At 42.4% G+C, this 17,616-nt stretch overlaps 1 protein-coding gene across 7 annotated transcripts in view; it reads right to left on the bottom strand.

Moving 5' to 3' along the window:
• The window catches only part of mycbp2 (MYC binding protein 2), a 61,600-nt gene that overhangs the window by 7,658 nt on the left and 36,326 nt on the right, over positions 1–17,616 (bottom strand). For 2 of the 7 annotated variants that reach the window (XM_029459489.1, XM_029459491.1), the window contains 18 exons: positions 17,161–17,216; positions 16,970–17,085; positions 16,695–16,792; positions 15,352–15,468; positions 14,534–14,674; positions 13,194–13,271; positions 12,036–12,260; positions 10,931–11,063; positions 10,720–10,845; positions 7,079–7,258; positions 3,181–4,815; positions 2,915–3,084; positions 1,870–2,117; positions 1,598–1,765; positions 1,168–1,325; positions 878–1,077; positions 516–665; positions 264–424 (listed from right to left, as the gene is read on the bottom strand). In XM_029459489.1, the coding sequence (XP_029315349.1) occupies positions 264–424; positions 516–665; positions 878–1,077; positions 1,168–1,325; positions 1,598–1,765; positions 1,870–2,117; positions 2,915–3,084; positions 3,181–4,815; positions 7,079–7,258; positions 10,720–10,845; positions 10,931–11,063; positions 12,036–12,260; positions 13,194–13,271; positions 14,534–14,674; positions 15,352–15,468; positions 16,695–16,792; positions 16,970–17,085; positions 17,161–17,216 (4,160 nt within the window). The remainder of the gene's footprint in view (positions 1–263; positions 425–515; positions 666–877; positions 1,078–1,167; positions 1,326–1,597; positions 1,766–1,869; positions 2,118–2,914; positions 3,085–3,180; positions 4,816–7,078; positions 7,259–10,719; positions 10,846–10,930; positions 11,064–12,035; positions 12,261–13,193; positions 13,272–14,533; positions 14,675–15,351; positions 15,469–16,694; positions 16,793–16,969; positions 17,086–17,160; positions 17,217–17,616) is intronic. The other 5 variants (XM_029459494.1, XM_029459492.1, XM_029459490.1 and 2 more) reach the window with 5 other exon arrangements.

The following is a 17,616-nucleotide window of genomic DNA, read 5'->3' on the forward strand; positions in this document are numbered from 1 at the left end:
ATAATAATAATGCTGTCAGTCAAATTCATCTTTAACTATTTTTACAAATGAGAATGTAAACGGAAATGATTTAAGAGGTTCTGGCTTATTTACACAATATTATCATGCGTACTATTAACATGGTATTAATATTAAACATTTAAATATCACTGTTATCGTCGATACCGGTATTTTGCGACACCCCTAAACCTGTAAGTATAAATCTATCTATAATGTTGGCTTGTGGGTTGGTGGCAACATTTTTAATCATTCAGAAAATGTACCTAAGCGCCATCTGCTGAAGTGAGCTGCCACTAGGGAGTGACATCATGAGGTCAGAGATGGTCTGTAGGAGGCGGTGGAAGGTGTGGGGGAGAGGATGAGCTGCCTCCCCAGCAATAACAATGTCTGACAGAGGGTGTTCACAAACGCCAAGGTCTCTTTCCTGTAGGGCGCAGAGTGGAGATTCACAATTAGAAGATGCAAAAGGAAAGCGAACAAAATGTTGCAGGGTTTCTGACATTTAACCACAATACCTGTTCAACGTTTTCCTTGTTCCCCTTGTTCTCATCGTCTTCCTCGTCCTCAGGTTCAAAGGGCGATGGGGTGAGCGATGCTACAAAATGCCAAAGGATGTCGTGCAGGGAGGTGGTCTGGATCACATTGCACAGCAGCCAGTTGAATGCCTGACAGAGACACCAAGACAAAATCATACCAATTAGTCTTCTTACGATGCACAAACAATACTTAAGTCTATGAGCTAATCAAACCACAGTTCTAATTGATTAACTAACAGTACCAGCAAACTAATTGCCTATTACCCTGAGTCACTTCTGGATAAATAGCAACAATTAGAGCAAGACTATTCTGAGATTCAGAGAGATATTGCAGCCTGTACCTCCATGGCAAACACCCTGCAGGCAGACTTCCTCAGTGCATGCCTCATGGCCACTTCCAGGCCCTCCAGGTCATGGTGCTGGATAACAAAAGCCAGGACAGGCCACTGGAAGTTCCTCTCCCCCTTACTGAGTGAGCCGTGGGCCGAGATCAGCCTGGATAGCTCAGGAGACGGATGCCGTAACAGGGAAGATCCCACCTCTGTATGGGGGACAGAGCAGGTTGATGTTGGTGATCTCTAACTCACTAATCCTTAAGTATCACCTTTCTAAAAGGATCAAATGCGTTTACCTGCATCACCACTATGGACCCTGCGTCTGGGCACAGCTTTGACCCGAGCTGGAGAAGGTGAGTGCTGCTTGTCATACTCGGATGCTACGACGGAGTAAGACCTCTGAAACACTGTACGTTTCGCCGTATCACTGTCTGTGATTGGACTGGTCTCAAGACTAAAAGAGAGCACATAAAAAAGGCAGAAACAGACTCAGTTTAGCCTGTAACACAAAGATAATAAAGACATCCACCCTTCAGTTTAAATATAGCAATGAGGCATTATCTGCTCTGAACATGGGAAAATAACGGCAACCTGGTTGGCCATGACTTTGATATTATGCATGTATGACCATGTCAAGTATAAACAGTAGAAATCCGCAATTTACTTATTTTGTAAGTGTGCCAATAAGTGGAAGTAATTAAAAACATTGTACTAAGATACTGTTACCTGGGGGGCATTGACTTCATGTTGTTCTCTGGTTCCTCAAACACATTGGGACAGGCATCGGGGGTGACGGAAATGTAAGGTGCAGGAACAGATGTTGATCGCAAATACCTCATCTCATCTTGGAAGAGGTTGTCGTCTTGGTAGGCGCCAAAGTTCTCTGTGTGTTGCCTGAGGGATGAGAGGAATCAAATTATTATGCAGGCACAAGTAACTGTAGGCTTTACTTAGCTCACTTAATAATGGGATGTTTTTTTAATATAGATGTTAGCTACCTAGCAAGTGTCTGAAGGTAGAGGCAGCCCATTTTATTGGGGATCTCGTCCGACACGCCCTCTTTGAGGCTGGGAAGCAACTGGGAGTGCAGGGGCCGAGGAGGGTGGTGGCACAGCATGCTGGGCTCGGCCGCACTGCTGAGGGACAGCAGGAACAAAGCGTTTGCCCGAATCACCTGGTGGGCCTCCATAGTGGGCAGCGCCCTTGGAGTCTTCACCTGCAGGGGTTTCTTCCTGGATTGCTTCACCTGGGAAAGAACATGCAGATTGGTTGCGATTCAAGTCGAAGAAGTCAGTATGATGGCTGTCGGTGCTTCAGTAACAGAGGGCCACACATCTAAAAGGGATAGTTTGGATTGTTTGAAGTGGGGTTGTATAATGTACTTATTTATAGTCAGTGTATTACCTACAGTAGATGGCAGCCGGCACGCCCCCAGTTTGGAGGAGCAGACAGGAGTACCAACACAGAATCTAAGCAATGTACTGCTATGGACGGGGGCACTATATTACATACGCTATATTTCAAATATATTGACTGCTTGACCTTGCTGTCAGACAGCCCTTTCCGACGGGGAACTGAAGACATCATATCCATCTATGCTCTTGCCAAAGCCACCAGACTCCATTGGCAGAAACAATAAAATTTACCTTGCAGAAGACTTCCAGGGTTGCTGGTCTACTGCTGCCTCAATCGGTTTGTGTTATCGTGTGACTTTGGAGAATGCATACTAACCAAAGTCACACAATAACATGAACACACCAACTGATGAAAATATTCTAAATATAGCGTTCACTTAAACTGATATACGTTTTTTAGGTTGGCCTTCTCTTTTCTTTTTTTGAAAAGGTGGCTAAAATGTGTTTAGCTGCTGTCCCCGTCCACAGCAGAACATTGCTTTGCTTCCATGCCATAACTCATGTCTATTTCTCCAAACTGAGGGCGTGCTGAGCACCATCTACTACTGACTATGGATAAGTACCTCATATCACCCCCCTTCAAACAATCTGCACTATTTAGGCACTAAAGCATTGCAATCAAGGATACCTTTTCCCTGGCAGCAGTCTGTTTCTCTCTCAGGTATTTTTCCCGACAGCGATCACACACCAGATACCAGGTGCTACCTCCTATGCCTCCATCTCCACAGTTCCCAGCCCAACCACCACAGAAGTGGCCAATGCTGTTGTAGCCCTGGCCTCCAGCATAGCGTCCACAACCTGCCAAGGAAATACCAAGGTGGGATGTTAAAGGCACAGAGTAAATTTTGGAAAGATATACGATTAATGAGCTTATTCAAAATGGTGTATTGTTACCTGGGTGAGCCTGTCTCATATGGTAGGTGACAGGGTAAGGGTGAGATTCCCCGCACAGCTCACAGATAGTGTCTTTCTCCGGTCCACCCATGGCGAGCTGGGCCATCTCTCCAAACAGATTCCCTCTTGGACGCACATCTGCCTTCTCCCTCTTCTTCTTCTCCTTCTTTGTCTTCTTACCGTCTTTCTCATGTTCCTTCCTTTTCAGGATAGCACTCGACCCCGGGCTGGGAAAGATCATGTTCTGTGTGGCTGCCTTGATGGTGGCCATCGAGATGTCCTCCCAGAATGACACCAGATGTTGTAATGTTAACGGTAAGATTGACTTTACCCTCATAACAGGATGAGAATTCATCTCATGGGAAGCACCATCTGCTTTCCCCTCCTCACACTTCTCTGGCAGTGGAGGTTCTTTCAGCATGGATAGCACCTTATTTTTGTTGATGCTTCCCATTTTGGAGATGTCCGGGCCATGAGGAGAAATATTAAACATGTTAAGTGCAGAGGAAATCTCTAAGGAGTGGCGGTTCTTTAACTTGCTTTCCTTCTCCTCAGCACCCTGTCCTCCCAGGGAGCTGCGGATGGGGGCGTGCTCTTTGGTTAAATCTGGGTTGAACTTGAGGAAGGAGGAACAGGCCATGGCATCGTGGACAATACCTTCATGCCACAGGAATGCTGCAAAGACTGCTCTTGAACATTCAGCCACAGAAGGTGACATGGCCTGTTTGGCCGGCTCCGTGGTCCTTGATGTACTCTCACCTTTAAACAGAGGCCCAGATTTGTCCTTCTTAGGGCGCGTGTGTCGACTAGAGGTTTTGCGGCTGACTTTGGGTGAAGCGCGGCTCTCTAGTTCCTCTTTCACAGGGGCTTTGCCAATGCTAAAGTGCACCTTGCATGATCCATCATCATCATTTAGAGCCTCAGCGTTTTCATCATTGCCGTCCTCGGAGAGGAGAGCACTAGAGGTGCACACCTCCACCACTTCACTGTGGAGGTTCTCCTGGGTCACATGTGGAGAAGGAACACGGTTCTCTGCATTACTAATTACGCCTTTATTTGGATCTTTAGGAGACAGTTTAGGTTTGGGAGAGGTAGACCTGCCTCTAAGTGGCTCTGTAAGTGGAACCTTCTTCTTTCTAAGGGTGTCTGGATCCAGAGTGTATGAATCTGATTTGGACCTCTCTCTGGGAGGGTCCAGCTGGGCTTTGGAGGAAGGGCTAACTTTAGGTGAGAGGTTCTTGTCATGGTGGGGTGAAGAGGATTGCTGGGAGGAGGTACTGGAGGGACTAGACCTGCCTGAAGAGGATACACCCTTTTGTTTGGGAGAGGATGAGCGAGAGCCAGGGTTTGGGGACTCAGCCCGAAGTCCTGGGGTTCTACCATCTGCCTTTAGGGCCTGCAAAGTGTTGTGATTGGGGGAGTGGGAGCGGCTGTGAGAGTCAGACCTCAGTTTGGCCGTGTCTGACCGCAGGATAAGAGCTTCACTGGCAGAGATTCCACCATCCCCTGTCTTGCTCCTGCTCTGTTCGGATGAGCGGCTCCCCCGACCCTCCTGTTTGGGCGAGCGATTCTCCTGACGGTGTTTGGAGGCTGGGGACATTGGCCGTGCACCGGGCATCAGGTTCCCTCGCTCACCTAAACATTAATAATGTAATCACAGTTACACCACAAACGGGTAAATCAGTGGCAAGAGTGTAACCATTTAACTCTAAGCAAAACCTGAGAGGATAAAAATGTAATGTTGAAAATATAAGGTAAAATGCAATGAAGGGCAGAAAGACAGACAATATAAGTCCAGAAGGTGAAAGATGTTATACCTTGTAAAGCACATAACAAAAGTGAGTGATATTTTCTAATTGCTGGGTGTTTCTCCCACAGCTTTGTCTGTTACTGTACCAGACATACTCTGATATGGATGATGATAACTAGTGGACCATGGAAGAGCTGATGAAAGATGGATTCCAGCCCAGTCCTGGGACCTCTCCAACTTATATTGGATATAGTCTTAGTGTTGACTTTTTAATAGCTATTTCGGTAGCAACTACAAACATCCTGGGAGTCAATAGCATTTAAGATCTACCTATTTTAAACTGAACTTTAAATCAAAACCCATGGGTTTATTTTGCACCTTCAGTTTGGCCACGTTCTACTTGAGGGCCACAGTTTTTAAGGTTGGCAATAACACAAGATGCTTTTCACAAGCTATCATAGAAAAACCTTTGTTCATCACAGAGCACACTGTGTTTTTTCTTGGTGTTTCTACCCACCCCTCTGTTCAGTCTGAGGGAGGCATGCATGCTGTGATTACCCACCCTTTTGCCTTAGAGCGAGAGATGAGAGAGCAGTACCATGCCCAGCCACGGACACATTGCTTTTGTGCACACGCTCGCGAGAAGCAAGGCGGCGTGATGAATCATCTACAGCGGAAAATAGTGGAGTAGGTAAACAAACAAGGCATGGAACGCAATGGGGCCACCACAGAGAGAAAGAAAGAAAGCACAAAGAGGCAATAGGGTCAAGTCAAGAAGGTGAAATAGAAAGAGGCAAAAGGACAACATGTTAAAGTGATGGGAAGATCGACAGATAGGTAGCGAAACAAGAAGAGAGAAACACTTGTAAAAAGAGAAAAGAAAAAGAGTTTGGTTACAGAGCCCTGGAGGTGTTATGGGAATAAAACTGCATCTGAATCTGCAAACAATTTTGTAATATATGTTTTTGCCTCTTTCCCTCTTGTAGAGAGACTCAAACACATTTGGCATGTCAAATTTAGTCAGCTGGAAGTTTGAAGAAGACAAAGAAAAACCATTAAGAAGTTTTTAATGAACACCCTCAGTACTTTGTAAAAATAAGTTTAAGGGATCTCAAATATAGTTAACACAACGTTGTTTGTAACAGACAAAATCTCAGTCCAAAATCAAAAAGTAATAAATCCATTCAAGTGATCCATAGTGAGTTTGAAGGGTAAATGCACGACGAGATTGACGGCTTTAAGGTGATAAGTTACCTGTGTGCTAAATTGAGAGCAAAAATTATTAATTTACGCACACAAATTGGATTTTTTTCCAAGATACCTCCCGGCCTCCGTAAAAAATGGATTATCAGGTAAAAATAAAAAACACACGTAGAGAGAAAAGTAATACATAAGAAAAGGGGAGAAAGAGAGCTACACAGACTGAAAAAGTTACAAACAGATATTTTAGATGCTGTCCTAAGATAACCTTAACAATAAATTGTGCTATTTTGTATTTGAACTGTCCAGTAACAGTAGAAGCTATTAGTATGTGTTATATGTAATATTACTTAATAATTCGTCTGAATTCTTGCTGTTTTAAGAGATTATGGTAGACTATAAAAGAAGATCTATTTAGATTACTGTTTACATTTTCAGTGAAGCCCTGGACTGGTGTTGGCAGAAAATGAAACAAGTTGTTAATCAAGGATGGAAAATGCAGATCTGAAATTAAAGCAGCGAGGAAGATGATGAGGAAAAGAATATAAAGCTGACTTAACAAGAGAGCAAGCAGAAAAATAAGCAAGTCAGCCTATTACTTCAGCATATGGCAAAAATATCCCTTTTAACAAGACGTTACATTTGAAATCTTGTTTCCAAAAACAAGTGAAAATACCTGTCAATGCATATTGTTTGAAGGCAGTGTCACCCGAGTTGTTTTTTTATAAACAAGATTTAAACATTAAATAATAGACATGTTGGCTTGTTGGGGATATTTCTGCACTTTAGAACATAACTGCACTGTTATGTGTCACACATCGCTCCTGCTCTACCCAGAAAATACATAAAATGTTATGAATACCGAACAAATCAGGAAAACAAGAAGCTGGGAGGAAAAGGATCAACACCTGTGCAAGCAAGCGCTGTCAGAAAGCAGGACAGACTTACTCAGAAGCTGTGGTTGTGGCTGAGACAGTTGGGAGGGGGATTGTCCAAACACAAATGGGCTGTGGACAAGGGAGGAGGAGGAGGGAGGTTGGGCGGCTTGCTCAAATACGGAGGAGGAGGGAGCTTCTGAGAGGAAGGGCCCAGACTGAATGGAATTCAGTATGGCACTCAACCGGTCACCTGCAAACATGGAGACAGAGGATGGGGAAAAACTACAGCTTATACTAGGGTTTGAGGTTTCCAAAGAGGGGGAGGATCATTCAGAGTTTATTTTCTATCAGTCATTCAGTCATCTCCCAGGACGCAACATATGTGCGAAATGGGAGGAGCTGCCTGGTTCCCAAAAGTCCCATTGGTTTTCTGTAAAGAACGATCGAGGATTGACAGGATCACATCCAAGGCTTGGTTTGGCATCCAAAAGGTAAGAAACTGGGTCAAGAATAATCTGGTCCTACCGTATGATCAAAAAGTCGAAAGGTATAAGCCCAGGTAGATCAAATATAAGGAGAGATGAACTACAACTCCCAAGAAACATTTGCAAATGACATTTGCAGCCAAGTTCAAATGCTGTTTAATGTGCTGCCACTGATCAGCTAATTAGCTTTCTAGCCTGAGCAGTGCACTTTTTCGCTGTGAATTCTTTATTTTTTTACTCGTTTAACAAGCTAAGGGACAGGACAAGACGTGTCTTCATGTTTGTAAATTAGAAAAGGACACTTTGGCACGTTTACACACCAACGCTACTGCTTTATGCAAGATTGGATTGACTGTATGTATTAGCTGAAATCAGGTCTCCAACTACGTAGAGGAACACCTAACAGTATTCCGTCAAAGTAATACAAAGCATGGTGCGCCACCATTTCTTTTCTCAAAAGGAGAACAAAGAAAAGGTCATTAACAGCGCGGATATGTAGCCTGACGTAGACATGTCATTTAATTTCAGTCTGCTTTTATTATAAACTTATACTTTTGATAAATGATCCAAGAAACTCTGGTGTTTCTATGTTGTGGAGCATTGATGATCATCATCACCATTCCAACAGGCTTCTACAGAGTTAAAACATTAAAAAAAATACTTCGAGAACCAGTAGCTCCTCCTATTTGCCACTATATTTGGGGAAAGGATATATTGAGGAAGAGTATCTCATCAATTCATTTCAAGAGTCGCTCTATGGAAAAAGTCTGCGTCTTCATCAGAAGTTTCAAAACCGTTCTGGGAGAAATCTAACTTTTCTCCATATACTGTATATTGAGCTGACACTGCATCAGTAATCATTCAAACACTCTAGACCAGGGGTCTTCAACGTTTTTCAGGCCAAACTGGTGTAGCATGGTGCAGGGACCCCCTACTGTATATATTGTACAGTATGGGGGGGGGATGGGTGCGAGGCTCAAATTTATTTTAGTTCACCGCTCTCCTTTCCTCCACTCTGTCTCTGACTGTAGGTGTGTATCGCCGCCCTTCGCGAAGAAATTCATTTTTCTTTTCTTTTTATCTACAAACAATTTCGCGACCCCCCCTGCAGTACCCCTGCGGACCCCCTGTTGAAGATCTATCCTCTAGACACTACTGACTAGTTGTGTCGTTATGAGCATAGAAGACTCTAACAGATATTGATAAAGAGTCTGCAATGTATGTTTCTGAAGAGACATTTTGAAGTCTGGAGTTTACAGTTTGCCATTTCATCAATTGTCAGAAGCAGAAATGGGACCCTGCCTGGGTGAAGCCGAGATGGGGAAATCAACCACCATGGCTGAAATGTTAAGGCTGAGAGACACGCCAATAAGGTTGCTCTCAAATTGCTCAAAGAGCTTTGCCAAAGGTTGGTCCATCAAGCTGACCAGTCTGAAGGTGATCCATCTATAATGCCGTCTCAAAGCATAATGGATCCATCACACAGGTGGCGAGTGATTCAAACCTTCCATCAGATGGTTCAGCAGGGGCGTTCACCTTGACCTAGAGTTGCAAAGGCCTGCAGCCTCCTAAGGGCTTGCACAAACATTCAACATGCTTGTGGTAGCTCACCGTTCAGAGGGCGTTCTTATTTCAGTAGACATGTGCTGGCCCACAAACATTTATGAGGTTTCAAAATTAAATGTCACAGCACTAGTCGTGGCTTATTCTATTGAGTGCTGGGTTTACACTCAAACGACAGATTGTCTCTGAAATGGAATAGAGTAGAGCTTATTCCATTTACCTCTTTTACACTTTGCCAATTTATGCATTCCGGGGCAGATTGGTCATCTGGCATTAAAAAGAAGCCAAGCGTGAATTCAACCAAGAAGCATTTGAGACAGATTGCCATCTGATTGCTCAAACAACCTTGGAAAAGGTGATGTTGAAAAGAAGAAATGTAGAAAAAAAGGTATCAATGCATCCATCTCTTGACACAGCCAAAGTGACACTGAAATTAGTTTCATCTTTCTACTCATATTAAAGCAACAGAAACATTTTGCAGTTATACAGAAGGCGTAATAGCATGTTAGTGTTCCGTGTATTTCCATCACCATCTGGACTGGAGTAATTTGAATTCATTACATACAAAGAAAATTAGAGGCAATCAGACTTGTGATGTGCCTAACAAAGATACGTAATTGTGGCCAAGTGTAATATTGCATTTGGCTTTTATCCAGACACTTCAAATGACAAGTGTGAATGTAGCCTTTACTCTACAGTGACCGTACGATAACTTTGTGTTATCTGAATAACCATGGGTCTCTGATTAGCATGGCTAAGTGTCTTAACAGGTCAACCTGCTTTTTCAAACAGAGAGAAAGAGGTAAGCCATTTGAAAGACAATTGACACAGCATCAGCATGATATTCAGGCAGAAAGATACAGACACATTTGGGGCCAGCCAATCTTTGATGGTGTGGCAGAATTGATGAGTTCATTTAGGTAATGTTTTCAGTTCTCAACCATATTCTAAAGACAACAAGGATTATGTGAATGATAAAATGTTTTCTAAAGAAACTAAATTAAGGCAACAAAGAAAGAGTAACAATGTACAGACCCGGGCCAGTTATCTGTGTAGGTCTAGCCCACAGTGCACAACTAAACAGAGCCCAGAGTTGTCCAAATGAACAGAAGCACACAGATTGGCCCATGCACAGAGACGTATGCCTGACATTGCAGAGATGTTAGGCATGAAACAACAACAGGAGACAATAAAAAGCATGCAGAAATAAAAAGAGATGATAGATCAGTGACTGATGGAACCTATGAGTTTAAAGAGATTGACTGACCCATACTGGATCACATATACCGTGTGGATGTGCTGCTATAAAGTGTGGAGTGATTTTTGATAGGACTTGCTATTGTGATATAACTACAACTGAAATCAAACGACCTATGAGAAAAGCATTGGGAGAAGTGAGATAGAGAGTAACTTAGAATAAAACAGGGAATAGTAAAGACAAGGGTGCAGAGTGAAGTCAGAGGTGAAGTATACTTCAGTAATGACAAAACATCCCTAAGTCTTTGACTACAGCTTAGGACTCAAAAGCTTCCAACGTAAATGAACAGCATAAAGCAAAGTGGATGTTGAAAGCAAAGTGATATGCAGATTAACAATATCTAATAGAATGTTTGTCTCAACAACAACAACAAAAAAACCCTACTCTATACCAAGTGGACCTCACCTTTGTTGTTGGAGATGCCATAGTCAAAGCCCTGCGCTCCATTTGAAGTTGTGGCCCTGTTGAAGGCCTGCACAGAGAAAGGGCTGGGTGGTGGGGTCTGGGCCCCTTGCTCAAGCAGTGTTTGTTCTATAGGATCAGATTAAATTATGTTATCTTACTATTCATCACATTTTGAGGTTTTAAAAGTTTCCGCCTGTTGAGTGCAGCTTACCGTCTTCGTGGCGAAGGTACTGATTTCCACCGCGGTCTCTGGCCAATGACCAGGCCTCTCCTTCATCACTCTCACAGAACTCCACTACACTGTTCTTATCCAGCTGTACCCAGGTCCCCTCTGAGTTGACCACCTGATACACAAACAACACTCTTTATCCATACTCACACACACACTGAATACACAGCACATTGTCACCCTCATCTTTCAAAAATAGATATATCAACCAAAGTACATCCATGTTATTACGGCACAGACAAAACCATGACACAAACTCTACTACAGTAGATCATTAACATGCAAATGTTCAATTCATCGGATTAACACATACAAAAATCTACAGCAGTAGATCACACGAGTTTGATTTTGCGGGACAAAACTGATGTAGCTAAAATGAAATAAAACTTACTCTAAGAAAGGGGTAGCTTATTGAAAGGTAAATGCATGAGGTTGTTTTTTCTCAATTCCCTGAAATATTATCATTTTGGAAAAACAGACAGACGGAAGTATTAGTATGTGCAGGCTGCACTTCTCAGTTCTCAGACAGGGCATTCCAGTACAGGCTCAGAGAGGAAACTGTTGAACAGCATGACACACCACAGCAGCCAATGACAGATCATATCCAAAAGAGAGGATGCCCCCAACTCATCACCACGCCAAAGACAATTTAGAAAGTTCAAAGTACCAAAGTTATTGACAGGATTGTTAAAAGTGCAAGAAAGACAAGGCACAGAAAAGGCTCCAGCATTTTGTGATCAGACCGAATAGGACACCCTGAAACTGCAATGGATTTATAGACAAACTGAAATTAGTATGTCAGGAAACACGCAATGCTGCAGCCGCAGGAGTTGATAAGACCTCAACGAGTGGAAAGATACACAACACACACCCAGAAGCACCTGATGTATTTCCCTTAGAGAGAGAGATTACATTCTTTACATTCAAAATCAATTCAGTTTAGGAAAAAAGTGGGAACTCTAATTTCTGAGAATTAAGGCCAAAATCTACTAACATTAGCTATATTACATTACGTGATCTAAACAGACTTGATTTATTCAACTCTAGCCACAAAAAACACATTGCATTATTTGGGGTGAGTGCGTACCTCGCCTATGGCCTTGACCTTGTTGCCAAGAACTAACATTCCAATGGGGATACCCCTAAGGTTTGGACAGCTTCTGATGTTGTGACCAGAGGGGCCGGTCTTCACTACCTTATAAAGCCCCGGGCCGCCGCCCTGCCCTGCCCTGTTCTGCACCCGAGTGGGGGCCTCGTGGGAAGGGCAGCTGCTCACCTCCTTTACGTTCTCCTCAGATTGGCCCCTGACCTCCTGCAAGAGGTAAGAGCATGGATTAGAGCCAACGGACAGTCACACAACAGGCTGCAAAAATGTAGAAGAACAGGACACGGTTCAGACTACGGTGAAGAGCCACTGTTAGCAGTGTAAACAGCGAGGAGAGCGTGGACGCTCAAGCAAACCAACACTGTATAAATAAAATCATAAGTTACATTTTGGACCCTAGTTCATTTCTCATAGTTCACCAAGCGGTTATAAATCAAGTCACATGGACTTTCTGATAAAAGAAAGGTTGAAAGCACTCTCATATCTCTCCATTAAATATGAAATGGAGAATTTAGACTACTTTGAGAGGCTGTGCCATGCTCAGATGAGATACTCTTGTTTTACAAATACGAGATATCCCATCAGGACATGAATACATTAAAAACTATATAGACGTCCTCAACAGCAGTAAGTCATATTCCAAAAGTATATGTATTCCCCCAGATATTAAAAATGTAAAAGTTTCAATTTAATTAAAGATCCAACTCCTCGTAGTAGGAACAACATTGTAGTTAAATGACCAAAAGACAATAAGTACTTGTTCTCATACAGTCTAAAGGGAGGCATGCTATGACGCACAAGAATACAGGACTAGAGATGACAAGCCTTTCAAACAAGATCTCATGCAACAGACTGGATATTAGTATCTTCAACCCCATGCAACATACAAGCTTGAACAGTAATTACTTAAAAACATCTCAAATGTGATCACTGCACTGAGTCTATGGGACAGTAGCCACTGACATACTGTATCATCAAAATTAAACAAAAAACGGACAACCATGCAACTGTGGTTCGATCTCTTATGCCTGATTGCAACACTGTGGGAAGACTACACAGTCACAAGGGGTGACTAGAGTGACAGATAGATGATCAGCTATGGGGCAGTCAAGCTATGTATCCCTCCTTCATACAACTCACCTGTGGCGGGAATATAGTTAAGGGAGTCCACGACAAAAAGCCGATATCCCTGACTCCTTGGCTAGCGTTAAAGACATTCTGAGCAACAGATCGTGAGACAGTCAAGAAACAGTAGACGACTCGAGAGAGGAGAGAAAACAGGATGGGGGAAGGCGCTTGTGTATTTTTTTGGAAGAAAAAACATTTGTTTTTGGCTTGGTTCCTCTGGAATTCAGCATCAGAGGTTAGAAGAAGAGAGGACAGAATCTGATAGGCCAGTTAGTGAAATTGTGGAGCATTGATAAAAAAAAAAAAGGGGCCAAAAGGAACTGTAAATACAGCCCAAGCCTGTCAATTGTTTGTACACTTCACAGTAAGTGTAGGATGAAATGCATTAAAAGAAAATATAGAAAACCCAGTTGCAGGGGCAGAAAAATAATTGAAAGGTCACTCCAAACACCACAGGGTCATTATTTCTAAATCTATGACCAAATGAAATACATTTATAAAGAAGAAACTTCCAAAAAAATTCCCCACTTGGATGATGTAGTGTGTCATGCTGTTCAGACAGAGACCTTACATGGAAGCCTCAAAGCACCTAAAGCATCCCAATGCAAAGGTGGAATTGTAAAGCAGTAGAGGTACAATTTCCCAGTGAAGCTTTTTGTGGAACAGTGATTGCTTCATGACAGAAAACCACCTGGATGTTAACATCTTCCAGATACTTTCCCTGTTACACCCAGTCACATTTCTTGTTTTGATTCTGTTGTATCTTATGGCGGTTTTTGTGGCATGGAGCAAAAGGGTGAGAGAAACTCTTATTATCACATGCTGTGCTTTGTAAGGGTTTATGAAGTGTGAGTGAGAGGCAATGAGGACAGTGCAGACTAACCAACTTCACCATAGGATGAAATTGATCCTTTGCTACCTTTTTCTTTGTCTGTCATTTCCTGCATTGGGGTTCGCTTCAATGCACTAAACATATACTAGCTGAGAATGTGAGCATTTACAAAGCGCTGTGTCCTAAACGTTAACGTTAAACGTTTTGCCTCGAAACATGAGTTCATGCATGCAAGCTCCCGACTGCTGTTCCTTTGTACAGTGCGTTAGTCAAAGTTTCGTACTCAGTGTTGCTCAAATAGATGTTTCATGCAAGGTAAAACCCCAACAGTAATTATCTGATGACGTTCTCATGCTTCAAGTACATTTGAGGAGTGGGTGCCAAAAACACTACAGTCCTTGAAAAATCATTATCAAACAATAAAAAGGTGATCTCTGAGCTTCTCCCCAAATGAACAGCACAGGAGCCTCTGTCATTGTTAAACCGGGACAGACCGCTCAGCAGGCCTTCTTCTACTTACGTCGGCTGGGATCAGTAGGCTCCTGCCCAGGTGCTGGTTAAAAGAGAGGCACCAGGCTTCAGTGTACCCATTCATGCTGGGAACATACTTCTTTACTGTTTCATCATTGAGCCTGAGCCAAACACCATCATCATTATGGATCTACGGGAAAACAAGCGACAGAGCAGAGAAGAGCCATGCCGTCCTGTTACTATGGAAACAGGATGGGCAGCAGCACCCTCCCTCACACACACACACACACTCACACCCTCCCACCTCTAAGGTGGCAGTAAAGTCTCAAATCAAATTAGACGACAGTAAATTGAGGTTACAGCAGGGTGCACGTCAGGCATTTAATACAATTCCACTAGTGCTGCTACCAAAGGGTGGGAGTGCAGATAGTGTGCAGGACTGGCAGAGACACTGACTATGTGTTGCATTACAGTGCAATCATTAAGTAAATGCTTTGAGTGATACAATTTTCATTTTAGAGTTAAATGCATCAAATCCTTTGGACTTATGGTGCAAGCCTTTCATGTAGCCTCAGAATGCCTTGCAAGAGTATGAAGCAAATTAAAGTTAAGAGCAACACATTTATAAGCTTTGAAAGAAAGTAGTTATTATTTAGGAAAGTAATAACATAATACATATAAGCCACCAAGCAGGACTCAGAACTACTAGTAGCAATGTAGACAAAAAGAAATAGGATCACAATACTTATTATTCTATCCTTACTGATTTAAAGAAGAATAAAAAACAAGAGAATAGAAGTGGAAAGTGCACCATGTTGTATACTTATATAACATAACTTATATTCTGCCTGGTCTAGAGTCAATTACCTCGTCAATGAAAGTGATGGTGCCATTGACATGCACTATCCCTATCTGTTCACTCTGCAGGGAGGGGTGACTACGCACACGCAGGCCTGCGCTGTCCTTGGACACAAATTTGCGGACCTGAGAGAAGCAGAGGGGAGATGGAGACTGTGAGCGGCAGGAGCAAAGAATAAAAAGGAAAAAAGACAAGAAGTGCAGCAGGAGGAGGAGAAAGAAGAGGAAGCAGGACACGTTGACGGTGGGAGACTGCATGCGTTTAACCCACCTGCTTCCACGTACACACATACAAACAGCAAAGCTGAGTAAACCTTAGGAGCTCTATTTTCAGCAGCACCAGTTGAAGGAAGTTTGTTTTAATCCTCTTATTTAAATTCATACTGGAACACCGAAGGATTATACACGGTGCGGATTTAAGCCGCATCATTTAGCTTGTTTTCCCATTATGGATTGCAAAATGGAAATACCACAAGTTTCACTACATGATGATGACCCCAACATGCTTAATGTCAGTTTGATGCTTTTGCATTTGAAGTCACTTCCAAATCACTCTTTTGATTAGATTTTGTTTTAAATATGAGTAATGCTCGAATCACTGCGGTTTGAGGCTGAGATACAGTGACAGCAGTCCGTATGTTTACATGTACACTATAACCTCCAATGACCACAATAAAATCTACGTGTTTTTTTTGCCAAAAAGTGACATAAACACTCAATAACACAGGGATCAGCCTTAATGCAGGACATGACCTCATGACATTATGTGCAACATATAAGCAAGCAGTTGCTTTTTTTGCATATTCAACAAAGTAAAGCAACATCGCACTTCAGATCTCTTTCTGAGCACCTCATGAATGCAAAGTAGGACCGAGCTCAGCAGCCCTGGTATAGTCTGCCAGGTCCTCATCAAAAATAACTGAACCTTTTGCCACGCTAAATGTTTGATATTGTTAAATAGTGTATTTTGAATCCCCATCACCTTGCACCGAACAGATAGTTTACAATCAGTTTGTGAGTTCAGTCCTGTCTATGGACCAGAATTTGTTCCGTTAAGAAAAACAATTCAGTTAAAAGCTGCACAGAGATGTGAAACAAGATGATTCTCAGTGTAATAATACCCTTTCACATTACAGGGAGTTCCTTCTTTAGTTCTTTCTATCAAATGATTGCTTAGTGCAACTTCTTTAGGGTAAGAGTTTAGTTAAAGTTATAAACTGGTGGACAAGACAGGAGAATTGTTCTGTTCTCTGGTGTATCTGATGGGTGATTGCGAGCATGCATGCATTTATAAGTGTGTTCATGTGCGTGTTCATGCCCCTGGTTGGTTAATCCAAAAGAAAAACGCTCACCTTGTTGGGCTGAGGTTCAGCTTTTGGTTTCACCATCTGGGTTCCAGGTGGTATCATGCCTTTGGGAGGGTCTTTGACTTCTACCTCCAAACCAGCATCTTAATAAGGAAAAGGTTTACAGCTCAACATCGTAAAAAAGACAGACATTTACTCTCCATTCGGTATATTAATGTTTTCTAAATAATAATTAATCCATATGCACAGCAGCCGCATTATGTTTCGTCTTACTGTTATGTTACTTTTGTTATGTAATACTGACATACATATTGACATACCTATTTCAATGCCATCGATGGTGACGTGGATGGTGTAGAGGCCAACTGCTCCTGGAGTCCAATTGGCGCTGTAGGTTCCGTCAGTGTTGGCACGGATAAGCATGTTCTCACTGGGTCTGTGTGGGAAATGATCAATAAGTAGATTGTAGCTTACAGGAAAATGCGTTTCGTCTCTGCATTGCCTCACTCACCTCTTTGGGGTGGGGGAAGCGAAGCGCAGCTCTTCAAATGAGTAGTTTTCATATGCCTACAAAAGACAAAGAGCACAAGTATGAAGGTAAACACAACAACACTGGTCTACCAAAATATTGTTTTTATTTGTTTTTACAGAATAAGAAACCATTTTGACATTCCCTAAATCAAACTATACTTCGTAACAGGTTATTAATATTTATCTCAATACTTTGGAAATCTATGAATTATGTTTCTATATTAATATTTCTGCCAGCTTTTGGCTGAATAACAGTCAATTTATTCTCCTTTTTAACTTAACTTATCTTATTTGACTTAACAAGTGTTTGATTTGAAACGGCAAAAATAGCTATTAAAATGCAAGTGGCTGATGTGTTAATATTGCAGCTTTTTGCATGTTGTTGACAATACCGAGGTCTAAGCTGCTATTACTTGCATGTCCTATAGGGGCACAG

The sequence above is a fragment of the Cottoperca gobio genome, chromosome 21, assembly GCF_900634415.1.
Source record: "Cottoperca gobio chromosome 21, fCotGob3.1, whole genome shotgun sequence".
NCBI lineage: Eukaryota > Metazoa > Chordata > Actinopteri > Perciformes > Bovichtidae > Cottoperca > Cottoperca gobio.